The sequence below is a fragment of the Eupeodes corollae genome, chromosome 1 (assembly GCF_945859685.1).
Source record: "Eupeodes corollae chromosome 1, idEupCoro1.1, whole genome shotgun sequence".
NCBI lineage: Eukaryota > Metazoa > Arthropoda > Insecta > Diptera > Syrphidae > Eupeodes > Eupeodes corollae.
Window position 1 is genome coordinate 20,496,130 of NC_079147.1, and position 27,171 is coordinate 20,523,300.

The following is a 27,171-nucleotide window of genomic DNA, read 5'->3' on the forward strand; positions in this document are numbered from 1 at the left end:
TTTTCACCTTCGATTCAAGGTCTCCTATCAATTCAGTGAGATTCGGTAAGTTGCGCAGTTTAAAATTAGCGATTTGACTGAATTTCGTTCAGTCAGTTCTTTTGGGATTTCTATAAGGCGTTGGTTTTTTCGACTCGAAATTAATTTGAAAAAGAATCGACTTCTGATCCGAAAACGAATTCAAAGGGAAAACTCTCCAATTCTCCACTAATAAATTACGGTTGTTTACTAAAGTAACATCAAGCACATCCTTTCATCCATCATAATTTTCCGAACTCGGAAAGACAAAAGTGGGAGTATTGCCTCTGTTACAAATGGTCATATTATTTTCAATAATAAAATCAAAAAGTGACTCACCTCGTTCGTTTATCTCAGAACTTCCCCAAAGGGTATGCCGAGCATTTGCGTCGCCTCCGATCAGAAGGTTTGCCTTTTTGATGTTAGTTTCGGTTCTAATTTGCACACCTCCTCCGGAGATGATGGTGCGTTATGGGCGGAGTAAAAAGAAGCCAACAGCAAACCATTTGTATTCTTACTTTCAAATCTGACAACTGTCAGATCGGGAGTGCTAAAATTTGGACATAAAAAACCTTTTAAATGTTTATTAGCTAAAATACAAGTTCTGGGATTACCTTGGTCTTGATCTGCCGTTTTATAAAAGAGGTCGTATTGGTTGTCTTGGAGGCCTCGCACCTTGAAGCTGTTTATCCACATTTCTTGGATAACGCCAATTTCGAAGTTTTCCTCCCTAAGGAAAACTCTCACATTATCTGAAGCGCACTTAGAGTGCTTCAGATTAATCCGGATGACCTTCAGCGCGTTTTTTAATTAATTTTAGCTGCAGAGCTGGGGCCCGGCAACTCGCTGGGGATCTCGACTCCGCTTATAACATCGTCAACCTCCACGTTGTCATCAGCTTTGTCGGCGTCTGTTCACCGACTCTGCAGAATTTTAATTTTGGCATTCTTTATACCAAAACTAAGTTTGTACTCGAGAGCCCCTAGACTTTCCTCGCTAATCCTCAGAAGGTAAGAGGCGCTGGTCTTCTGCAGTACTTCTGCCTTAACTCCAGCCCAATCGTGCATGGGAACCAGCGGATTTTGACTCTGAAGACCGCGGATCAGATTCTGTCCGCTTGGCTTTATGCTCATGAGCGGCAACCAAATGCGAGCCTTCGGTTCTCTAGGGATGTCCTTTGCTGGGATAAGCTTTAGCTTCAAGGCCTCCCATTCATTGCTAACCTTAGAATGCTTTCACTAAGGAAATCCCTAGAAAACCTGTCCGCACACTTGATTACCCTATACCCCCTGAGCATCTCGCCAGAGTCAAAACTAGTGTAGAGCCCTCACTGTTTGATATAGTGTATGAAAACACCATCTCAGAGAGCTTGCCCTCGATAGAGTTCCACACGTTCAGCAGACCTTTGCTATTTGTGGAGAGCCCATATAAAACTGCTACTTGGAGGTCATCCCTGACAACCTCACTAAGAGTACGCAGTTGATGGTGCTTTCACTGGCTTTGTCCGGTCGTCAAGCTTACTCTTTTTCTGAGACGGGCAGATATACCTGAGATCTATTTCGCTTAACGGCCGTGTCACGGCTGGTATTCATCAACAACCTTCGGGTACTTTATTTTATTTTGGGCGTTCCTCTCATGAATCACTCCGGTTTCTTCATTTTTGGCAATCTTGGCAAGAATGAGAGAGGCCGTTCTGAAGAGGTTCCTGCGAAGAGCGCCTTCCGATGGTTTTTAGTTCCTTGATTTGTACTGCTACTCCGATTGAAGTTCTACTCTAAGACTTGAAACCGGGTATTACTCCTTTCATAACTTTGGCAAAAGAACAGTTATAAACTTAGCTAGCAAGGCCCTTGCTGATCCATTCCCTGTATGACATTGCCAAAGGAATAATTAGTTCAGGAACAAATAAACGGAAAAACTCTATTTTTGAAACTGTTAAAGTATTAAACTTGATTAAAGTTCAATGAAATTGTTTTTGTTTGAACTTGGTTGAATTGAATAGTCAATTATCTCCATTCGAAAATTAAAACACGAGAGATGATGTCCTTCGAATTCTGGACCAAGAATAGATCCTAAACATTCTGGAATCGAAGGTGGATGATGCAGTCAAAAATGCTGTTAAAAATCCACTCAATATTGATTCTCCAATCTTCTATCATTGACTCGCCAAATTTGTTGTTTGGACATTAATTAGAATAACTGCAACGCTATTTTCGTACCCATAATCCTCAGCCAATACGCAATTAACAGGAGAAGATTGTATAAAGATACTCCGAATCGGACTTGGACAAAACAATTTTTACAACCAAGCATCTGTATCTGTACTGCGACACTGACCTAGTCCAACAGCCCGGAATTTCTTCGAATCCAAACCTGAGGGACGGCCCAGTAGAGGTAGACCGCGACTCAGGCGGCGCACGCGGGTGGGTGAAGACCTCAACCAACTTGGCGTGCGAAACTGGAAGCAAAAAAGGCTTCAAACATATAACAGTGTCAAACCACAGGGTCTAGCGACTTTTACTTTTACATCTCAATAGAAGAAGAATTAAAATCTTAAGCGTGAGTCGCTTCCTAAGATCTTTTAATACTTTTCAATGTCAATTACCTAATCAGAAGCTTAAGGAATGCAGATTTTAAACGAAGTGTCTTGATTTCAAATAGTTTCTTATTCTAACCTATTTTCAAATCGAAGAGATCTGCGAAGCCTCATGTAACTGATATCGCTCCGATTAAATCACTTAAAAAAACGATTTTCATTTTAAAAAAATATATTTTTGACAGCTGTTTTGTATTTTTAACAATTTTTTGAATCTTTCAAAACATTATATTCGAATTCTCAAAAATGTTAACAGAAACTTTCCCTTTATTTGCCTGTGAAAAGGATAACAGTTACGATGAGCTCTTGGAAGAAATGAAAAGAGAGTTCCTGACCAAATGGGAAAAAAATAAAACATCGGTATTGAGAGGGCTTGATGATTTTGAGCAAATAGCAGTTTTAGGAGTTGGCTCTTTTGGACGAGTCGTAAGTTTTCTGAATTCCAAAAAGTCATAAACAAATTTACATTTAATTCTTATATAGAAACTCTGTAAAGATACATCAACAGGCAAGTACTGTGCTATTAAGGTTATGTTGAAAGAGCACATTGTCAAGCATAAGCAAGTGAAGCATGTCTATCAAGAGAAACTTGTGCTACAGTCAATAAACTTTCCTACCCTAATAACTTTAGAATTTTCCCGAAAGGATAACGATTATTTATACTTGGCAATGCCTTACATAATTGGAGGCGAACTCTTTTCATATCATCGAAAGTAAGAACAACTAACGAAAATCCCTTTGCTGAAACGAAACATAAATATTTTTGTATCTGCTATATTACTATCATCGATAAATTTCATGACAGAAGTTCTTATTTAAATTCCGTATCAGCAAATGGGTCTAAAACGACAATATCCCTAACAACCCTATGTAACTTTAGGGTAAAGAAATTCAACGAAAAACAAGCAAGATTTTACTGTGCTCAAGTATTTCTTGGTTTTGAGTACTTGCATAAGTTACATGTGATTTATAGAGACTTGAAGCCTGAAAACATTCTCATAGACAAAAAGGGCTATATTCGAATAACTGATTTTGGATTTGCTAAGGTACAAAATTTTATCAAGATATTTGAAAGCTTTTCTTTGTAGACTTGATGTACTTAGCGAGTTTTAGATAGAACCATGACACTTTGTGGAACACCTGAGTACCTTGCTCCAGAAATTATTCAGGCCAAACCTTATGGACCCAGCGTTGACTGGTGGGCTTTTGGAATCCTCATCTACGAACTTGTTTGTGGAAAATCACCGTTTGCAAATTATAACAAGGATCATATGAAAATGTATTCCAAAATCTGTGATGGCTTTTATAAAATGCCACCTTATTTTAGTAGGGATTTAAGAGATTTGGTGGATAACTTGTTGCAAGTTGATCTTTCAAAGAGGTTTGTCAAGAATAAAATTGGCGTTTCTATTGTAACCATCGTTTTTTTTAAGATTTGGCAACATGATGAATGGAAATAAGGACATTAAGGAACATCAATGGTTCAAGTCTATTGATTGGTGTGGTTTGTACAATCAAGTGATTGAAGCTCCTTATATTCCAAGTGCAACGGATCTCGAAGACACCAGCAATTTTGATAAATTTCCAAATGTTGATCTGGTGCATTCCAATTTGAATAAGTTTGAAGAATACTTTGCAGAATTTTAGTGGTTTTCAAAAGAAATATTATTTTACCTCCAATAAAAAAATATTTCATTATTTTACTTTTTCTAACATAATTTCAGCTGTTATTCAAATTTAGAATATTGAGTTCTTAAAACTCAGAGACAGATATTGTCATCTTCTAGCTAACATTATATACTCACTGTATAGCCTCTTCAATGAAAGCTATAAAAGTTTTTATGATCCTCACCGACGGACGAAAACACCACGTAGTTTTACATTTTTACGATTGCAACATTGTTGCAAATACGAATATAACGAAACAACATCTTTAAAGACCAACAATTATAATTAGCTAAAATTTAACGAGCTAAAATAAAAAGTCTAACTTAAGATTTCGTGCTTAAGAACGAACATTTACTTCAGGAAATCTTGCAGAATTACATTAACAATAATAAAAAGAAAACAATAATGACCGAGATACTTAAGGCCAAATGAGATGTAAAATTGGATTTCTTTTGCAGTTGTCTTATTAGCTTATAAGTGATCTCCTATTTGCCATCGAGTTTATAGGTCAGTATTTTGCTGATATTTAAGATATATTTATATTTATATCTCTCAATGAATTCACCGATAAAAAAAAACAAGACTATTATTGAATTGGGGGATACCACAAGTTATTACTAGGATCTTTGTGCTTGAACTTAATGCTGCTTTTCTTCATTTTCCTATTTTGAATGCTCCACTATTCTTATTTTTTTGTAAACATACAACAGTTCTTGACCTGACAAAATTTTGAAAATTAAATAAAAAGTTGGTTATAAATACAAAATTTTAACACTATCGAGACATTTAATAATAATTACTTTGCTTAAAAATGATAAAGAACTTAAATTGCTGAATTTTTATAAACTTAAATAATAGCAGATAATTGATATGACTTAAAGTATGAAAGAATAAAAGCACTAATAATTTTTACCAATTTTAGTAGCATTTCTTAAAAGTTTTTAATTACTTTCTTACTTAAGGTGGCGCTACAGTCCTGTGTGAACTAGGGCCTCACCCAACAAACTTCTCCACCTAACTAGATATCTCCAAGTTTCGCGCTCTAAGTTGGGTGAAGTCACCTTCCAATTGTGCGCGCCACCTGATCCGAGCTCTTCCTTTACTGCGCTGTCCTGTGGGTGTGGGTTCGAAGACTTTCCGGGCTAAGTCTACGTCGCTGTACAGCTCGTCGTTCCATCTTCTTCTCCACTCCCCTTCGATGCATACGGGACCGTAGATCACACGAAGAACTTTTCTCTCGAAGCGACTCATAGTCCATGCTTCTGCACCGTATAGCAGGACGGGGATGATAAGGATCTTATATAGCAACACTTTGGTCCCACGAGAGAGGACTTTACCACTCAATCGCTTTTTTAGTCCAAAGAAACAGCGGTAAGCAAGATTTATTCTGCGTTTTATCTAAGCGCTACGCTGGTGTTGTTTTCTGCGTTTACAGCGGAGCCTTGGTAGACGAAGTCCTTGACTTTACCTCAAAGTTACGTTAGTCGATAGTGACGTTTTGACCAAGACGTCGGTGTTGTGTGTCCTTTTTTGACGACAGTTGTACTTTGTTTTGCCCTCATTAACCGTTAAATCCATTTTTGCCGCCTCTGCCTCAATACTCACAAAAGCCCCATTGACATCACACTGAGTTCTTCCGATTATGTCAATGTCCGCAGCACTTTTAAAAGTGCCTCTAGTGTTGACGTTTGAGCTCTGCACAATTCTTTTCAACACAATGTTAAAAAAGCGTAAAACCTTGTCTAAAACCTTTTTTGACATCGAAAGGTACTGTCAAGTTGTTTCCAACCTTTATGGAGCAGCGTGAATTCTCCATGGTCATTCTGCACAAATGGACGAGTTTGCCGGGGGTGCTAAAACTAGACATGGTTCTATACAGCTCGTCCCTGTAGATGCTGTCATATGCGGCTTTGAAATCGATGAAAAGATGGTGGGTGTCAATTTGGTGTTCTTGGGTTTTTTCCAGGATCTGCCGTAGTATGAATATTTGATCAACTATGGACTTTCCTGGTCTAAAACCACACTGATACGGACCTATAAGGTTGTTGATGATGGGCTTTAGACGTTTACATATTACGGCAGAGAAGATTTTATAGGCGATGTTAAGTAGACTGATTCCTCTATAGTTGGTGCAGTTTAGAGGGTCTCCATTTTACAGGATCGTTTCACCTGTTCATAAAACTTTCGAACCTCATTCCTGCTTTTATACCGCTCAACATCTTCGACCGCACGCTTCTCATGCCATATTTTTTCCTTCTGAGAAGTCGGCGTTAGTCTCGATTCTTCTGCTCATAGAGCTAATGAGCAGCTCTCGTCCTTTTATGCAGCGCCACTTTGCGTGCCTGTTGTTTGGCTGCATTTGCCTGCCGGCATTCCTCATCAAACCAGGGGTTCCTTGTTATTGGCTGTTTGAAACCCATCACATTAGAGGCCGCTTCTCTGATTGAGTCTTGGCAATGTTGCCACTGGTTTTCGATACATTGTGTTGGCGGCAGAAAACTTCGAGAGAGGTTACTTGTAACTCGTCGGAAAGGGATTTGGCGATATCTGGCGATTGTAGCCATTCTACGTTATGCCTTCTCAAAGCACCTTCCTTTTCTGCCTTGGGTCTCGAAATCCGAAGTGCTACCTTGGCTACAACAATGTAGTGGTCCGAGTCGATGTTAGCTCCTAGGAAAGTTCGTACATTCATGATGCTGGAAGCGTGTCTGGCGTCGATCGCAATATGGTCAATCTGGTTGACGGTAGATTGATCTGGAGAAGTCCAAGTACAATTGTGGATGTTTAGGTGTGGAAAACGTGTACTAGCTACCATGACGTTTCACCACGCAGCAAAATCTATGAGCCTGAATCCGTTGTCGGAAATGTTGTAACTATGAAAGCTTTTACTTGGCCAGGAAGTCATCCCGACGGTACAACCCCCAACTTGAAGGGCCAGATCCTAAGTATAACTCCAAGGATGGGGAGCCGGATAAAACTGCTCCTTATAGGAATGAGCTCCGAATAAGTCGAAGAAGCCCAATAAGGTGTTCACTAAGTAGTTCTTCAATGCTTTCTTAGAAAGTTTTTCTCCCGTATTTTATCAATGTTTTTTAAATTTAAAAAATATTAACATATTACAAAATTATTTTTTCTCTAATTTTTCTTCGTAAAGTTTTCTTTCAGCATTTTAAAAAAGACTAACTGACGATAGAAACACATCTTTTACAACATAAGAAGCTTAGAAGACTTCTCCGTCACCCTATTCCAAACCGCGTTCGACATAAAGACAAATCACAAATGCGATTGTAATTGATGAAAACCGAAACGAAACATTACCACATTATGTTCAACTGGGGATCGCTTTACCACCGCCGGGAAAAATATTTCCATATGTGATCTTTAAAAAGAAAAGTTTCCCAAAAAAATAAATAATTAAATAAACATAAAAAATAAAACAGAATACCCAACTTGTCACAAGCTATAAAACACTCTCCAATTCAACTTAATCAAATTCAAGTCTTATCATATAAGAAACAAAGTGTAGTAGGTACCTAAACGAGCGGTCCTGAAGCATGAGATGGGGATGGTCCTCCCTATATTTTCCAACACACATAACTAATACAAATTTTCATGCTCAAAAGTTGATTTAATCGACAAGTCGAGGAGGGACACTAAAAACAAGCTACAAAAACATGAAGAAGACACTTCCAGTTGGTAGAGAGATTAAGTGACACAACATATGTAGCAATTTTATTTATTGAAATGTTGAAATATGTCGACTTTCATGTGCGATGAAAATTAGTGGCGCACTTGAACTAATCAGAGAAACAGTGATCTGCCCCCAAAAAAAAAGGAATACGCCGTCGTGCAAGATCGAGATCGAGTTCGAGACCGAAAACCAAACCTAAGGAAAAACACACAAAGAGGTCTCCGCACATCTCCATATGGGAAAACCATAATATAATCCAAAATTATTCATGATGGTTTGAGCATTCCATGATATAGTTGGTGTTCTTCATGAACTGAACATACCTAAATGATTAAGTCAGTGCATCTTCAATGATCATCTAGAAAAGAAGGCAATGTATGGCTTTGTGATTTATCTCGATGTAGGCATAAAAATCGATCTCAGTTTATAGGTATTTCGATATCAAATGATGAAATGTTATCTTTTTGTTTTAGTTGTTGGGAAATTTTGAATGAAGTTGTAATAAAAAGAAGGAAAATAAACTTACTCCGCGCAATATATTTGCTTAATGCTGATGAATCTTCAAATTTTATTGCAATGGAATGTATACTCTATTTCTGTTAACAGGTGACTCTTATTGTATCAACTCTTCTTTAAAGGAATATATTTCTATTCAAAGTTTTCCCAATTAGAGTTTTAATTTTGATACTTAGAAAAAGTATAAGAATTTTGTAAAAGAAACAAATGCAAGTTTATTTCGATGTAGTAAGGAGGTTATATGTTCCCTTAAGAACGAAAGGAATGAAATGGCAACCAGGGTTACGGTTGCAGCACAATATCCTTTTCATGACCAATTCTAACATTTTCGACTGTATGTTCTCGGTAAACTTTTAAATAAGTGGCTTATTGTGATCAATTTTTAAAAAAATGGAACTAAATTGTTGTTGATTTGTAATTGATTTGATGCTTGCTAAAAATAAAAGACGCTCGTTCACATTAATATCTTCCGACCCACAAGTTTGCAAGTTTTCGTGATGGGTTTAAAAAGTTGTTAGTCGAATTATTCATACAAATTTTAATATAACCAACAATATTTTTCATATAAAGAAATAGTTGAGTTTGAAAATCTAGTTTTGTTAAAGAGATTTTTAGTTGAAAATCTGTACTGGTTCCTGAGCTATGGACCACGAAAAAAAACGTCGCGAACGTACGGACGTACGGACGTACCAACAAACGTACACACGCACGAAAGGCATCATTCTAAAAATCTTTTATTTCGACTCTTTAGACCTTGAAACGTTGACAAACATCATAATTTTCAATTTAACAAATCAGACCCATTACAATAACTTTTTATGGGAAGTTATTAAGAAAAGCAAGGAGTACTATCCTCAGTGAAACAATTTATTTGATTAAAAGTTATAGCCAGTAGATCTTTAATAAAAATAAGAAATAGTGTCTGAGACAAAACAGAGCCCTGGATTAATTTTGTGGATTTCAGACCAAGAACCATTCAATACTACTTCTTTTGAACGGTCTGTAACAATATTACATGCTTTTTATTAGATGTTTTTGAAGACTCAAGTGCATTAATCTGACTTTCTTTAAAACTATGTAAAGATTTGTTTCATTGTTTGGTGGACCTATTGTTACGATAGACGTACTGACTGCCGATCTTTAGGAAGCTTTCGGCCTTCGAGGTGTTTCTTAAACTGATTTATAATCAGTGTTTCCATGACCTTGGATTCGTCTTTTTTGGTATGGGCTAGACAAATGTTGTTTTCCATCTAATTGGAAGGAGACCCGAAGGATAGGATAGATGAGAAAGCTTATGCAGTGGTTTTGCCAACTTCGAAGAAGTCCTTTCAAGAACAAAAGTGGATATCATCCGGTCCAGAGAATTTGTGTGTATTTTAAGGCCTTAGAACTCTGGGTGCAAATCTGCGATAAAGATTGGTCCCATAAATCATTTATACACTCATCATCAATCATTTATACTTTCAAGCAGCGTAGAATTGTTTGCAAACTTCCTTACAAACAAATTAACTTTATGAAAAGTTAACAAATAAAATGTTATGACAACGAGCTTTTTTACAAATTACTGAAAATCTTTACTCTTTGGGACATTGCAATATTTTTTGCTGCAATTCTCGATCATTTATTACTTTCTTCTTTTCCAGTTTTTCTCACATCTTGTTGAAAATAAACTGTTTACTGTTTTCCAACTTACTTGAAAAGCATGCACTATTTGAGCACATGTGAGCTGATGCTCCCGAATCGAATGACCATTCTTCTTTGTCAAGAGCCGTGACGGAAAAACATCCTTACATCGCATTCTTCTTTTCTTGATGGTTCTTATTCTTTTTGGACATTTAGCAGCAATATGGCCAAATTCGTTGCAGTTATAACATTTAGTTCTTAAATGTCTTATTATCAAAGTTTTTCTTGTTCCTGCCAACAAAAGCAGTATCTTGCTTGCTTCCAAATTAACGTCTTGAAGAAGTTTGGTTCTAATACTATCTCCTGTAGTAATAATCCCAGAGCTTTGGATTTTTATAATCATTGGCTTGTATTCTTTGGGAAGACCAGCTAAAAGCATTGATCATATCCATTCTTCATTAAGGTTAAGACCAACAGACCTGAGCTTGTACGATGCTGTTTCTTTGGACTAAGAAAGCAATTGAGTGGTAAAGTCCTCTCTCGTGGAACCAATGTGTTGCTATATAAGACCCTTATCATCCCCGTTCTTCTGTACGGTGCAGAAGCATGGACTATGACAAAAGCGGATGAAAGCAATTTAGGTCGGTTCGAGAGGAAAGTTCTCCATGTGATCTACGGCCCCGTATGCATCGAAGGGGAGTGGAGAAGAAGATGGACCGACGAGCTGTACGGGCTGTACAGCGCCGTAGACTTAGCGAGAAGTGTAAAAGATAAGACTTAGATGGCTGGGTCTCGTAGAGCGCATGGAAACCAATGCTCCGGCCTGGAAAGTCTTCGAATCCACACTCACAGGACAGCGCAGTAGAGGAAGACCGCGGATCAGGTGGCGCACACAAGTGGAAGATGACCTCACCCAACTTGGAGCGCGAAACTAGAGACATCTAGCTAGGGACTGAGCTAGATGGAGAAGTTTGTGGGGTGGGGCCCTAGTTCACAAAGGACTGTAGCGCCACCTTAAGTAAGTAATCGGGCCTCTTAGACCATTTGAAAGAAAGGCATTGCGGAGAATTGTTGCTCCTTTTGTAAGGAAAACGATTCTGGACACTCCACAATCAACAATTAAATTTACCTCGAAGCTAATAATTCTTTAAAAATCCATTTGGAAACAGGGAATTGTAAAAAAAAATAAATTGTAAAAAAAAATTATTTGGTCGAAAATGAGAAAGAATAACTGTATTTTACATATTCAACGATTTATTGTAATTGCGCTTTAATTAACCAACCTCCTGTCTTCTCAAATTCTCAGGTTTCTCACCATATATATTTTTCTTTAAATTACAAGTGCATACCATAACCAACCCTATCCCATTGCTATTGTAAAATAATGCACATCGTCTTCTGGGGTTCATTAAAAGATATTGTCTCATTGCATTCCATATACCATAACATCATAAATAAAATGTATGTCATGTTCTTCTATGATAATAAATGGCTCCGGTTTTTCAAAGTCCAATTGCTTGTGATATGGGGTTGTGCGGGAATCGAACTATCAACCAGTACCTACTCTATAAATTATTTCAATAGACTCTATACCGATATTATTTTTCATCTTCCTCCCGGGACAGAACCCAGTTTACCTTTTGATCCGCCTTGATTTTCAAGGACCTAAGTAAATCCTTTTGTTTAAGGGTTCGAATTCAATTTGTTTGCTTCTTGTTTTTTATTTTTTGTATTTCTGCGACTACCGACGACAACTCGAAAGCACTAAAAAATAAAGTCAACAATAAAAAGGTAGACGACAAAGAATATAAAAAGAAATAAACCCGAAAACAATCGATAAAACCACAAAAGGATTACACTCTCTCTCCACCCTTTCATATACCATAGGGACTTGTTTGATGATAGTATTACATTGACAATATTTGACATCATTGAAATTGGTGTGCTACCTTTAAGGGTACGTCTCTTCATGTAAGAGACTAAACGTGTCCATAGACATAGGTACAAAAAGGTAGCCATGGAAAAATAAAAAAAAGAACATGATTTTTATATTTCTGACATCATCGGATTAACAACTTGTCCCCAAATAAACTTGAAAAACACAGAACGGAACTGGAAAATTAGTTCAAGTATGTCAAATTTAAAAATGGAAATTTGTTAGATCATCATCGAAATCAGACTCACGAATTCATAAAAATCAACATGTTGCTCATAAGAGCCATCATAAGACACACAAACAAAAGTCATAAAAATAACCCACCTAATGGTTGGGATTGGAACTTCTTCATATATAATAAATCGTCTGTCTGAAAAATTAATTTTCATCTCAAAAAACAACAACAAAAAACGGGTATATGGACGTCATGTTACCATCACTCCATTCCAGCCTTCCGCTTTCAGCAGCTATAGCAGCTACCAAACACTGTTGACACAGTCCCAATCGATTTTTCATCTTTCAAAATTAGAAATCAATCCCCATCCACCATCCGCCATCCCCCATTTAGTCCCAGCCTTTCAGTAGCATTCTCATTCTCAGCCTATATCGCAGCCTCTTGTTGAATATTTTTTTCCTTTTGGTATCGCGGAGGAGGATCGTTGGAAATTGAACGACAAGTCAACGCATCAGTTTGGCATCATTAGTCATTTTTAATGATTGAAGGATTTTTTACAGAAGACGAACATCCCTCATGTCGGCCGTCTTCTAAATCATTACAAATGACCGCACGTACGTAAACACTCTCGTTCTGTATTTCGATTAAGGCAAAAATAACTCGGAGGCTAACGTCTGGTGTATGCGTGTGTGTTTGTGTTCTGATGCTGCATCCTGTGCCTCAAGGACATTAAAGACCGCCACTCAAGGCAAGGCAGGCACATGGCTTGATTTGAGTTTCTGTTGCTTTGAAAACACACATCACACAAAGTCCTTGTCCTTATCCTCGAGCACCACACAAATATTAGTTCTGTACCTTTTCTTCCTGTTTCCAAAAAAAAAGGAATTAATATTAATTTCTTTCGACAGGAGAGAGTGTCTTTCATTTCATAATTTAATTTACCTTAGCTTGAAAGAAAGAATAATACTCGTACATAATTCCCTTCTGGTACGGAAATCGGAGTGTGTTGTGTGTGTATGCGACAAATAATATATAAAAATCATCCAAGGATAAAAGAGAAATTATCTTTTTGCCAGGATGGGACATCCAACTATACCAACTCGACTCATCCAATTTCCTATTTCCATAAATTTTAATTCTTCTTCGGTAAACACACGCCATGCCAACACAAAAAAGATGAAGAAGGACGAATCAGCCATCTTCATCTATAGAACCAAAACCAGGACCTTCAAAAAGAAGAAAACAATATATGTAGGCAAAAGTCAAGAGAATATTATAGAAAGAGCATGCAACGGATATGAATTATAAGGACACGTGTCGAAGTTATCAATGACATTCTATAAATGATCGCACTTGAGGGGTGACATGAGAAAATTATTTATCAGAAAAGGTGAGAAAGTTTGCGTTTCGCAAGTCAAATTGCATTTTCAGGATGATTCGTTGAAGTTGAAAGAATATAAATGATTTTTTATAGCGTGTTTAAGGAGACGAAAATAAGTTCCTGTCGGAAAAAGGACTCTGGCAAAAGTACACTCTCTGTTTTGATTTTTGTGTACAGTGAGGGCATTTTCTTTTGTTTGTTTTAATTTAATCACCAAAATATTTATTTAAAAATGCAAAGAACTAAATTGTTCAGAAATAACTACCAAAGCTTATGAAAAAGGGTCTTTCAATAGGACCTTCCAAGCTGTTGACAGTTGATAGCTTGCATATTGTTCAAATTATATTTGTCAAATTGGCTGTCATTTAGTGCTATTCGAACAAGGTTTATATTGAGACAAACATTTTTAAATTAAGCGCACACTTAGCGGGGTATTGCTACCCGTATTATGCCAAAGACATTTAAGCAAGTATTTAAAAAGGTATGAAATGGTTTAAGAAGAGCGTTCGGTACACATCGGTTTTGAACTATTGAAGAATACAATGAAAGTATTTCACATTCACTTAGTTCGGCTTAATAACGAATCTATATATAAGATTACCTACCCCAAAATAGGGTACACTGATGAGCAATTCTGGAAACGCATGTATTACGAGAGTTAAATTGTTTAAGTACAACTGGCTATTTTAGCAGAAATCAAGAAGTACAAGAGACATTTGAATGAATTAACGATGTTTTTAACGCCAATCAACGCTGTTCAAAAGAACTCTATTTGAAAGGCTTAAGTAATTCTTAACCTTTTTAACAGGTTTTAATTGTTAAAAAATAAAAATAAATTGGGTGGTGCAACAGTCCGTTTGAGAACTAGGGCCTAGTGACTGACAACTCTCAACCATTCCTGTGTGCGAGTACTGTTGTCAGGGATGGAAGGGACCTACAATTTTTAGCCGACTCCGAAGGGCAATTTGAGAAAGCACTTTTCACTAAGAGAATTGCTCTTGGAGAATTTGTCAATTCCTCGCAAGAGGGAAAAAAAACTTTAGGTGGCATAGGCAGGGATCGAACCCAAAACCTCTGGCATGACATTCCATCTCATTTACCATCATGCCACGGGTACTATTAATTGTTAAAACCTACTACAAAAATGGTGATTCTGCCACAGCTACATATCGCGCCTTAAGAGGTGATTATGGTTAACAAGAAATTTGAAGATATCGGATTGGTTACAGATATTGTAAGGACTGTGCATTATCGTTTCGCTCCATTTAAAATATCGCTCCTTTAAGTGAAAATGTTGCCGAAGTCCCGAATGTGTCGATTCCCTTTCGTTCCTAGGAATGTCGGAGACTGTCTTAAGGCACGTTATGGCCTATTGTTCATTTTGGATCTACACCCACATCCATATAAAGTCCAGCTTACACAATAACTGAAGCCGGCTGACCATTCACAACGTCTTAGATACGTCGAATGGTTACTTAAACAAAAGGCGTGGACGGGGATTGTTCAGCGACGAAGCACATTTCTCACTCCTTGTAGTTGAAGAGAGACCATTACATCCCCAAAAAGTCACTGTTTGGTGCGCTTTTTGGTCCGGAAGTTTGATTGGACCTAACTTCTTCGAAAACGACGATGGAGCGGCTGTCAACGTCAATCAAGATCGTTATGGTCATATGAAAACCGAATTTGTTTGCCTTATATTGAAGAATACGACAATGGAGAATATGTGGTTTCAACAAGACGGTGCTACATGCCACGCAACTTGAGCGAATATTGCTTTATTGTAAGATTCAACCAAGATAGTGCGATTTGACACAGGTGGTCTTTTTTTGTGGTACTACGTGAAAGAAAGAAACCTTTAACTTCTGAGCATTCAAATGATAGTAATAAAAAAGAAATACGAGTATCATGTCAAAAATATTGTATTCGTATTTTATTTATGTTGACTCCTGAAACCGCAAAATAGATAACACATATTTAGACAATACCGAAATCAGACGGGACAATTGCTTCTTCACCTAAAGTGGTTGAAAAATCTTGCTGCATGTCCGGTCCATCCCTGAAATGACTTGCACCCAGGTATAGTTATTCAGTAATTGATACACATGTATTAGAAAAGGTGGTAAGTTACGATTTAACAGACCTGTTTTTGATGCACTATATTCTGAACAATTTGTTTTTCGGATCAGAAAAAAAGCGAGCTTTGGGAAACACAACACATTTAGTTTGTGGATCGTTGAAGGTGGGGTTCATCAATTCCAAAGGATAGTTTTTTTTCAATAAGAGAACAAGATGCCTAATTGTATCAAATGTTATTGAAATATCATGAACAATTGTCTCAATTTCTCAAAAATGATATAGGGATTTGTTCCACTGTTCGCTGAGATAAATCATGAAACTGAAAGGATCTGATAATTGACCATGGGTTTCCAAGGCCTGGTTAAGGAACACACGTGATTGCAATCAATCAGTAATAAAGAGGGTCACTAGTTAAAAAAAAAAAACTTAATAATAATACCATGCTATGTAAATTGCAATGGACAGATTTCGAGTGCGTGAAGTTAGCCCCCCTTTTTTTGATTTTCCAATTTTGGAAAGTTGTTCCAGGTTTTTCCCGGTTTGTTCCGCATTGTTCCAAAGTTTTTTTTGAAAAATACCCAAAAATGGGGGTTTTAGACCCCAAAAACTGTTTTTGACCTAGACCCCCCCTTTTTTTGAAAATCGTTTTTTTGAAAATTGTTCCAGGTTGTTCTAGTTGTTCTGAACATTGTTCCAAAAAAACACTTTAAGTCGAAAAATCATGTTATCCTTGTTCTGGCCCCCCTTTTCCGAAATTCAAAATTCCAAAACTTGTTCCCAATTGTTCCGGGGCTCTTCTAAATTATTAAAGGGGCTACAGAACAAGGATAACATGATTTTTCGACTTAAAGTGTTTTTTTGGCTTCAACTCTTCATTTTTGAATATTTTTGAATGAATCTTTGGAACAATTTGATTTGAGTGATTTTGGATAGGGAACAAGTTTTAGATTTTCGATTTTGGAAAAGGGGGGGCGGGGGTGCATTTTTTGTAAATTTTTCATAATAAAAATCAATATTAAGAAACGATTCTCTGGAACAATTTAGAAGAGCCCCGGAACAATGTGGAACAAGTTTTGGAATTTCGAATTTCGGAAAAGGGGGCCCAGAATATGTTTAACAGAATAGTACACTGTTAAGTTTTATTTGGACTTAATATCTTTATTTTTGAACATATTTGAATGAAACCTTGGAACAATTGGATGTGATTGATTATGGATATAAAAATATTGTTTAAGTGTGGGAGTTTGTAAAGGGGGGGTTGGGGATGTTTTTTTGAATGTATAGGCATAATCATTTTTAATTTCATAGAGTCGGAATATTATAGACATTTTGTGCTTTGCTGAAAGAATACAGCTTTGGCTTAAAATTTTAAAATGTTTCGAGGGGGGGCACTCGGGAGGGTAAATATTATTTGTTTCTTTTTTGTGCGCCTTCAGCGTTATTTGCTTATGGTTTTGGACGAAATTTGGATACGAGCTGGGAGAAGTATGGTTTGACTTGGAACACTTTTTTAATTTTTGATTTTTGAAAAGGGGAGGCTAAAATATTTTTTACAAAATAGAGATTTTTTTGAAAGATCGATCATCAGCGTAAATAATAGGTTATAAGCCAAGTTTTGGTTGCTGTGCATGTGCTTAATCACGTTTTATTAAAATGTAGGCTTAAAAAAAACAAAAAAATTGGGAGATGTATATTGCATTTTTGAAAAAAAAAATTTGGAGGCAATATCTCTTAAAATATACATTTTACGACTCTCATTTTTTGGAACAATGGTTAGAACACTTTTAAGGGGGGCTAACTTCACGCACTCACAGATTTCATAATTTCAAACAAATTTTTAAAAATCTATAGGAGCGATAATATTGAATGTTGAATGTTGGTGACGTAAATAAAATCAAACGTTGTAACTATAAATACAAATGGTTATACATTATTCGAATTCTGTATTTTGTATGGCTTCTCAATAATCATCGGTACTATAAGTGTTTTTGATAAAATGGTAATATTTTTTTTGTGGGACAGTTTAAGATAATTGCTCACAACATCAACTCCTGGCGGTGAGCCCTATTTGACGGAAAGCTTTTAAATTTGCTGTCCCTGGCATTGTTCTGACGCTTAGTTTTTGAAATTCGCTAAAAGTGTTTCACAAGATTTACCCTCTCTTCTTTGGCGAAATGTTTCGAGTGAGTTCCTCTTTCTTAGCTACCAAGATTTAACAAATGCACGAATTTGTTAACCTTTGGTCTTGGTTTTATCCATCTAAATTTGATTTTTCTAGGGATGAAGAAACCAATACCTTATGCATATAGGATAAACCACAGCCACCACGATACTCTCACAAAGAGGTCATCCCATATAGGTTCACGGAATTAACCATGGGGCTGCAACATATCCCGTGGTACCATATTTTCAATGGTGTGTTAATTTAGGTCTTTGATGTGGTACCATCTAGCGAAGATAATCCCTGAAGTGTTCGCCCGATTTCATGTGGTACTCAATCCACCGAGCTTTATCTACAATTACATCACTCTTTTATGAAATAATTTTTACTTCCACTCCAGACTTTTTATCATATATAAATACCGACTCAATTGTCGATTTGTATATTTACTGATTTTCATGTTTTTTTTTTTAAATTTGTATCACTAAGTCTACTCGTACCTCAAACCCATGAGGCAGAACGACGGTTCCTCGTTACTATCGATCTTAAGATTTGTAATCATAGGAAGGAAGATAACTATTGACTTGCGTTCGCTTACAAGTTGAGAATTTCCTCAGTGCAGTTCTCCGCCGTGCCTTTTACAATTATTATTAATTGCACAGTATCAATCATCATCAAAATACACTGATTTTTCTAACTTGTTCCCAGAAGTCACCACGGGGAGGTGCAAGTAAGCGCTTCTTCCTTCCAGACTAAAGACAAGCATATAGCTTTCCCTATGTCTACATGGAAGTCAGTTTGACCCCCACTTTCGTGGAACAGATTCTTCGTAGGTTGAGGTTGAAAAGAGTGAATAAAAATTGATAATTTATAAAGAAGTGGCTTTTAAATTTTAAGCACTTTTCAGATGATACGCCAATGTCAATAAAACTAGGAGCATCATCTTCAATCGGTAAGAACCTTTAAAATTTAGAACTACCACCAAAATTTCTATGGAAAGAGATCGAAAGGGAGCTGAATCTAACAGACATTAAAAGGTATTAAATCAGCGTATCCACTGCACAAACAAACGCATCATGTATCAAGGAACACTGAAAAGTGGTTTGACGATAGGTGCGAAGCATTTCGAAAAAGATCTTCAGGATCGCTAAGAGATGTCTTAATAAATCAAGAGTCTTTCAACTAAATCATTGCAGAGACTCATGTTGAATGAAAAAGCCAACAAACGATTCATCAATGTTTCATTGTGTGATGTCCTTTTTTGAAAGGATGGTGATATTTTTGAAGAAAGTTAATGGAAAGCTACAGAAGTCCACGTCCAGTACCACGGTTGAGTTTCTTAAACATGGGACTGTTGTACTCATTCAAACACTTAAATAAACTACAAACCGGAATTATACCGAATAAGTTCAAGGAAGCTGTTGTATTTCCAAACCAAAAAAAAGACGATATTTCTGATTCAGAAAAAAAAATACTAAAAGAGGCTGATAACTTCCCATCCCGTCTGTCGATTTGTTTTGCTTCAAAGTTTTTAGATTTTCGTATTTTTTTAAAAAAGTTGTAAGTTGAATTAATCTTAAAGATTTAAAAAAATATATTGCTTATAATGAAATAGTCTAATTTTAAAATCTTTTTAGTTAACGAGATTTTTAGTCGATCTCGAATTTTAGTAGTATTTCCTTAAAGTTTTTATTACTTATATAAAAAAAAACAAATTGAAAGAACGAAATTAATTTAAAATCAATGTCTTCTATTATTCAAGAGATATCGAAAACCAAAAATCAATTTTTATTAAATTTGAGTACTATTTTCAGTAGATTTCATTTTTTAATGAAAAAGCCGACTGTTCGATTCTTATAAAGAAAATTACTTAATGTGGAAAACAATATTTTTAACTTCCCATAGGGAGTTATTGTAATGGGTCCGATTTGTCAAATTAAAAATTTTGACATTTCTCGACGTTTCAAGGTCCCCAGAGTCGATATAAAAGATTTTTAGAAAGATGTCTGTGCGTGCGTGTGTACGTACGTTCGCACGTCCGTACATCCGTACGTTAGCCACGTTTTTTTCGTCCTCCATAGCTCAAGAACCAGAAGAGATATCAACTTTAAATAAATTTTGTTAAACACATAATAAGGCAGAAAGATGCTGAAAGGGCTCTCAAGAAAATTGCGTGGGTGGTTTTTTTACCTTAGCAGTTTAAAAAAAAGTTGAAAATTTTGGTTATCCCTAAATATCTTACGAACCAAAAACGCTAGAGACTTAAAATCAACATAACGGTTTTTTTTTTAAATCAATAAAACTGAAAAAAAATATGTCACCTCCAAAATTTTACGACTGAAATATGATTTCATCTCTAAAACAATTTTGTTCAACGAAAAATATTGTTTTTGACATCTAATAAAATTTTGAGAAAATCGAATTGACAGTTTTTTTATAAAAAATAAAAATCTAAAAAAAAAACATTACTCAAAGTTCGTAAAAATTGAATAAAGATTCAAATATCTTTTCAAAAATTTAAAATTTAGGCTTCAAGCTTATTTTATCTTATAAGAAATATTGTTTTCAACATTTTGAAAAATGTTGAGAAAAATCGAGTTGTAAGTGTTTTTTACAAAAAAATTAAAAACCGATAAAAAATTAACAAAAGTTGGTAAAAAATGATTTTCGACTCAAATATCTTTTCAAAACTTTGAGATAATAGCTTTTAACTAATTTTTGCTTATAAGAAATATTGTTTTCAACATTAGGACAAATTTTGATTTTCGACTCAAATATCTCTACAAAAATTTTAAATATTGGCTTCAAACTAATTTTATCTCATAAGAAATATTGTTTTCAACATTTAGTAAAGTTTTTAAAAAAACAATACTAAAACTTGGTAAAAATTTACTGTCGGCTCAAATAGCTTTTCAAAAATTAAAAATATTGGCTTCAAACTTATTTTATTTCACAGAAAATATTGTTTTCAATATTCGGTAATTTGTATATAAAAATCCAACAGTCCGTTTTTCATAAAAAATAAAATCTACAAAAAATAGTACGCAAATTTGGTAAAAATTGATACGAGTTCATATAAACAAACTTTTAAGCAAGACAAATCGACAGACGGGATGGGAAGTTATCAGTGTGGGTCGCATCCCAGCCTCTTTTTTTCAGTTAAAAGTCTGACATTTACAAAAATTGATCGTTTAGCTATCGCACAACACATACAAATTGTTAAAATCTACTACAAAAATGTTGATTCTGACAGCCAGTCATTCAAGAGGAGATTATGGTTTGAATAATCGTCCAACTACGCAAGCAATTGGTAAAACTGTTAAAAAATTTGAAGAAACTGGATTGGTTACACATATTGTAAGAACCGTGCTCGTAATCTCGTACCATAAAACGTATCGCGCTGTTGTAAGTGAAAGTGTTGCCAAAGACCCGAATGTGTCGATTCCTCTTCGTTCACAGGAATTAGGACTGTCTTACGGCACATTATGGCCTATTTTTCATTTTTATCTAAACCAATTGGTCATATTATAACCGATTTTTTTTGCTTGCTATTGAAGAATACGATTAAGAGAATATGTGGTTTCAACAAGACGATGCCACATGCCATACAACTGGAATGAATATTGGTTTGCAAGAGGCAACCAAGATCATGCGATTTGACACCGCTGGTCTTTTTTTGTGCGATGTGAAAGACCGCAGATAAACCTTAAAGTTCTGAGTATTCAAGAACCAACATTCGTCAAGCTGAGATACCGCCCAATATGTGTCAATTAAAATAAAAAAGAAATATCATATAAAAAATATTTCATATGTGTTTTATTTACTTTTACTCTTGAAATCTCAAAATGGATATAAGTTTCATAGATAATACCGAAATCAGAGGGGGAGAAATGCTTTTTACATCACCCAAGGTGTTTGAAAAATCTTGATGAAATTCCGCTCCATACCTGGAAACACCATACATTTACTGTGTGGCTCGCTGTTTTGAACTATGTAATTCAATGGAGGTTGGATTCATCAATGCCAAGGGATAGTATTTTCCATAATAGAACCTGATGCCGAATTCTATCAAATGCTATTGAAATACCGTGAACAATTGTCTTAATTTCTCAAAAACCATGTAAGGATTTTTTTTCACTGTTCGGTAAGATAAACTATGAAACTGGAAGGAGCTGATAATTGATCTGCGTTTCCAATGCCTGAGGAAGAAATGGATGTAAATGCAATCAGTCTATAATAAAGAGGGTCATTAATTCCAAAACCTTTATGATAACACCATACAAAGAAAATTGCAACTATTTGATATTTGATATTTATTGATAAAAAAAACAGCAGTAATATATTTATTATTGTAATATTTATTAAGGATAATGCAATTATGCAAACACTATAGATACACTGCGGGTTATAAGGTTAGAAGCAGACATTTTTGAGAAGTAAAATCGATATTTCTCCCGTTACATGGTGGATTAGAAAAAAACAACTATAGTAAATGAAATACTACTTTTATAACAACAAAATGTAAAATTTGGGAATATTAGAGAATTAGCTAACAGATCTTTTATGACAAGTTGTCAATTGAGTCAAAAATATGCGAAAATAAATCGGGTCATAAGATTAGAAGCAGTGAACATATAAACGTTGTTTTGTGAAGTGAATTTATTTTATTTTCGGTATAAACGGTGCATTTCATAAATTAACTGTTGTTTTTTGAGTTGTAATAAAAATGGGCAAGAATAAAATGTTTGACAGTGGAGGAAATGGCAAGAAAAGATGTTTATTACTCTGAAGGTCTTTCATGCTGTGCTATAGCCCGAAAAATAAATCGAAGTGATCTGTGTGTCAGCAACTATTTAAAAAATCCATCGTCGTATCTAAAAGATTATAAAGGAAACACTTCCTCTGCCTTCCCGAAACGCGAAATATACTTAAAATAGCGTCAAATTCATTTTTATCGGCAGCTAAAATTAGGGATAAGGCTAATGTTAAGGCCAGCTTATCGACTGTCAAACGCACGATCCGCAATGCTAAACACATAAAGCGCCTGAAGCTTAAAAAAATCACCACTTAATGACGAAAGGAAGAAGCAACGCTTGTGTTTTGCGAAAGATCACATAAGCTGGGATGTGCAGAATTCAATGACTACAAATGATTGGCGGAAGATTATTTTTTCCGATGAAAAAAAATTTAACCTAGATGGGCCAGATGGTTATAATTATTATTTCCATGACATGGGGAAAGAGGAGCGGTTTTTAAACCGTCATCATAACAGAGAAGGAAGCGTTATGGTCTGGGGCTCAATTTCGTTTTATGGCACTATAGACTTGGTAGTCCAAGATAGTAAAATGACTGGAAAAACCTACAAAGCCTTGCTGGAATCAGTATTCTCCAAAATTACCGAGCTTTTTGGACCAATTTCAGCAGGACAACGCTCCGATTCACACAGCCCGAGAGGTAAAATCCTTCATTGCAAACCAAAACATCTACTTGCTGCCTTGGCCACCATATTTCCCGGACCTTAACATAATGGAAAATGTGTGGGACTGACTTACACGTAAGGTGTATGAGGGAGGGAAGAAATACGATGACAAGGAAGCGCTTATTCATGGTATCAAATTGGCCTGGAGTGAGATTTCACTGGACTACTTGGAATCTCTTTATAATTCCCTAAAAGATAGAATTTTTGAAGTTATTTTAAAGGCTGGTAGCAGCACACATTATTAAATATTTAATAAAACCCTTCTAATCTAATGACCCGATTTATTTTCGCATGTTCTTGACTCAATTAACAATTTGTCTTAGAAGGTCAGTTAGCTTAATCTCTTCTTTACCCAAAATGCATGTTGTGTTGTTAACAAAATAGTCTTTCATCAACCATAGTTATTTTTTTTAATCCATTACCTATGTAACGGGAGAAATATCGATTTTACTTCTCAAAAATGCCTGCTTCTAACCTTATGACCCGCAGTGTATGTTTAAAACAATCGCAAACTATTAATAATTTATTAAATAAATATCAATTAAAAACAAAAGTCGCAAGAAGAAGAAATTAGAATAAGTACAAAAAACTTACCTAATTACAAGAAAGTTACCTCAGTTCAAATTTGAGAAATATTCAAAACAAAGTTGATGAAACCTTAAAGGTAAAACGATTTGAAGAACAAAAATCAAGCTTATTCAACAAATTATTTGGAGTATTGTTATAAAAAGTTTGAATAGAAGCAAACAACACCGATATTTAAAAAAGCTTCCTAGTCGCAATTTAAAAGTTGACGAGCCTGAGATTGAGAAGGCAGAATTCATCTAGTAACGGATAGTCCTCGGAGTGAAGCATACATTTTGGAGATAACAGTATCGATATGGGTGTCCCACGTTAGCCTACTGTTGAAAGTTATACTTAGGTTTTTTGCATTTGTGACATATTCGATTTGGCAGGCGTTCAAGTTAAGGGGTGGAAAATTTTTAAGGTGGGGTTCATGTTTACATACTGGAATAGCTTTTGTTTTTTTCTATATTAAGTACAAGTTCATTCCGAGTTGAATATTGAGCAATCGAATATTGAGCATAAATCAATGTTCAGTTTTTCTATCGCATTTTCAATCATACCGATAGGAAAGCTTACATATAATTGTACATCATCAGCGTAGATGTAAAACTGGCAGTAAGATAAAACAAATGGCAAATCATTAATAAACATAGAGAACAGTAAAGGACCAAGGATAGATCCTTGAGGAACACCTATGTTGACACGAAGAAACGAAGACATTTTCTACTTACACGATACTGTTTGCATACGATTAGTCAAGTACGAATAAATAAGATTTTTGGTTGTGTCAGAAAAATTGAAATAAGTCGTCAGTTTATCACAGAGAAGGCTAAAGTTAACGCAATCAAATGCTTTGGAAAAGTTGGTAGGGTTATCACAGTTGTATAATTATAGTCTAAGTCTTGTCTTATATCTTCAGAAACTTTTAAAAGGGCTGAGATGCAGCTGTATCCAGATCTAAATCCCAATTGGAAAGGGTTAGGAAGACGCGTATCTTCAATATAACTTTTGATCTGGTTACCTAAGATAGTTTCAAAAGCCTTAGATAAAAATGGAAGGATATCTATTGGTTTGTATTCCATTTTCTTTCCTCGTATAGTGATGGGTATAACTTCAGGCTTTTTCCAGGAAGTGGGATAGATGGAGGTCATTATGATGGTGTTGAAAATGTGGGTTATGTGCGGAAGTATGAAAAGAAGAAAGATTTTTAAAAAGTATGGGTGTATGTTGTGAAGTCCAGTCGATTTGGATTTAATAGAAAATATTGCTTAACCTTCTTGATATTCATCTACTGAACAAACAGAAAAAGCATCGACTCTATCGTTTTCCGAAACACCAGATTGCCCAGTTGGGAATGGGGTTGAAGAGTGGAGAACTTTCGATTCAACTCTTCTAAATCAATTTTGTCATCGGAGATAGAAGAATCTGCTCTTAAACCAATACTCTTGACTTCTTTCCAAAAATTAAGAGAGAGATTTCCGAATTTCAAATAATTTATTATAAATATGTAATGGGGATAATACTATGATTCCTGGTGACTTAAATGCTGGTAAACAAATAAAATCAAAAGATACAAAGATAAATGCAAATACTTACTTACTTAAGGTGGCGCTACAGTCCTGTGTGAACTAGGGCTTCACCCAATAAATGCAAATGGTTATACATTATTGGAACACTGTAACTCTAAGAAAAGTGGCGAGTTCACTTTCGTGGGACGGCAGGTTGTTCGTAGGTTGATTACTGCCTAGTAAACGGTAAATAAAAAGCGATAACTAGTGACATTGACAATTTAAGCATGCCCTTTTTAGATCATATGCCAATGATAAATCTAGGAGCTTCATCTTCAATCGGTAAGAATCTTACAAAAAAATGACTAGAAAAAAAAATAAAGCTACTGATTATCGACACAATATAAATCAAAAATTTCTAATGGAAACGGAGATATTAAAAGAGTTATTAAATCAGCGTATCCTATGCACACAAACACTGAAAAGTGGTTTCACGATGAATGCGACGCAGCACCAAAAAGATTTTTCAGGTGGCTGAGATCGTTTTGGAAACATAATAACCAATGTCATAAAAGACAAAAATTACAAATTTATCTGCTAAAGGCAAAGAAAAAAAGTAATAGGCAATCTTAATGCTTGTTTTGAAAGCTCTACAGCAAAGGATTGTCAAAAAAAAGTTAAAGAAAATTTGTATCATAGGAATAAAGCGAGACGTTGTGGAATGGCGATGAAAGATCTGTTTTGAAATAAAAATACATGTAAAATAGGAATTCGCCTTGGGTCTCCATTTGTTTTCTTTGTTTATTGATGATCTAATTGACGATTATTGGGAGAAATAGAGCTTGCTAGAGTTTTAATTAAAGCCCTCTTTTTTGCAGACGATTTTGTTCTTTTTGCTTAATATCCGGAAACGCTCTAACTAATGATCAACTGTCTCAAAGTAAACTACTGGTTGTGGAATTCAACGGCCAATTTTATTCAATAGAAATTTAAAAATGGTTCTGGCAGATTTACTAGAAATAAAAAAATGGCTTTTTCAAAAGGGCTAACAAATGGAGGTCATTGAAAAAGTGTGTAAGAATCGGAAAAGAATTTCTCATATATCTTACGAAAAAACACTTTTACTACATCGTAAGTACTCCCTGCCGTAATTCTTGGCCATACAAAATGCTATACTTAGAATATTTTTGTTTCATACCATTTTCGGCTTTCTTTATTTGGGTTGGCTTTATAACTATGGAAACTTGCCTCTTTAATATTGATTACCTCTTTGCAGTTCAAATCAAAGCATGCGTTTTCTTTTTCGTTGGGACTGATGCTTTTTCAGAAAGTATTAAACTTGTGATCAAATCAACCCTAGAGTCAACGTCACTATCAAGGAAACATAGGGACCATTTAAACATTCTTAAATAGTTTTTCAGGCAGTCCCAGTTTTCTGCAGAAAACTTCGCCTCAGTCACTAAAATTCTGCAGGAGAATCTAATCCCGCCGTTTTCGCTTTAGTTACAAAAACTTGACAAACTTTGCGTTTTTGTATGAACTTGATCTTCGTCACTTGTGAAAAATTCAACTTACCGATGAGCTGACGTATATAACAATCATAGATAAAGATATGTGTTCACTGAATGGGCTCTGGAGAAATTGCAAACTGATTCAATTGAAGTTATGAACAATCAAAATTAAGCTAATCCATAACACGTTGAGGTAATTTAAACTCCAAACTTCTATCATTTTAGCTAAAGTACTGTACACTTGCGTTTTGTATGAAGACCGTGT

General features: G+C 35.5%; 1 protein-coding gene across 1 annotated transcript; it reads left to right on the forward strand.

The window, feature by feature from the left end:
* Positions 1-2,720: 2,720 nt before the first annotated feature.
* LOC129941757 (cAMP-dependent protein kinase catalytic subunit 2-like) lies at positions 2,721-4,305 on the forward strand. The gene is made up of 5 exons (XM_056050473.1): positions 2,721-3,040; positions 3,098-3,327; positions 3,495-3,660; positions 3,718-3,995; positions 4,048-4,305. Exons 1-5 carry the CDS (start codon positions 2,861-2,863, stop codon positions 4,259-4,261), a joined length of 1,068 nt encoding a protein of 355 aa, XP_055906448.1. The 5' UTR covers positions 2,721-2,860; the 3' UTR covers positions 4,262-4,305.
* The last annotated feature ends 22,866 nt before the right edge of the window (positions 4,306-27,171 follow it).

Excerpts from the sequence above, each read along its gene's own strand:
- LOC129941757 (XM_056050473.1), top strand. The coding sequence starts at position 2,861 with ATGTTAACAGAAACTTTCCCTTTATTTGCCTGTGAAAAGGATAACAGT. Across the intron at positions 3,041-3,097 it reads TTGGCTCTTTTGGACGAGTC|AAACTCTGTAAAGATACATC; the intron begins GTAAGTTTTCTG and ends ATTCTTATATAG. Across the intron at positions 3,661-3,717 it reads CTGATTTTGGATTTGCTAAG|CGAGTTTTAGATAGAACCAT; the intron begins GTACAAAATTTT and ends TGATGTACTTAG.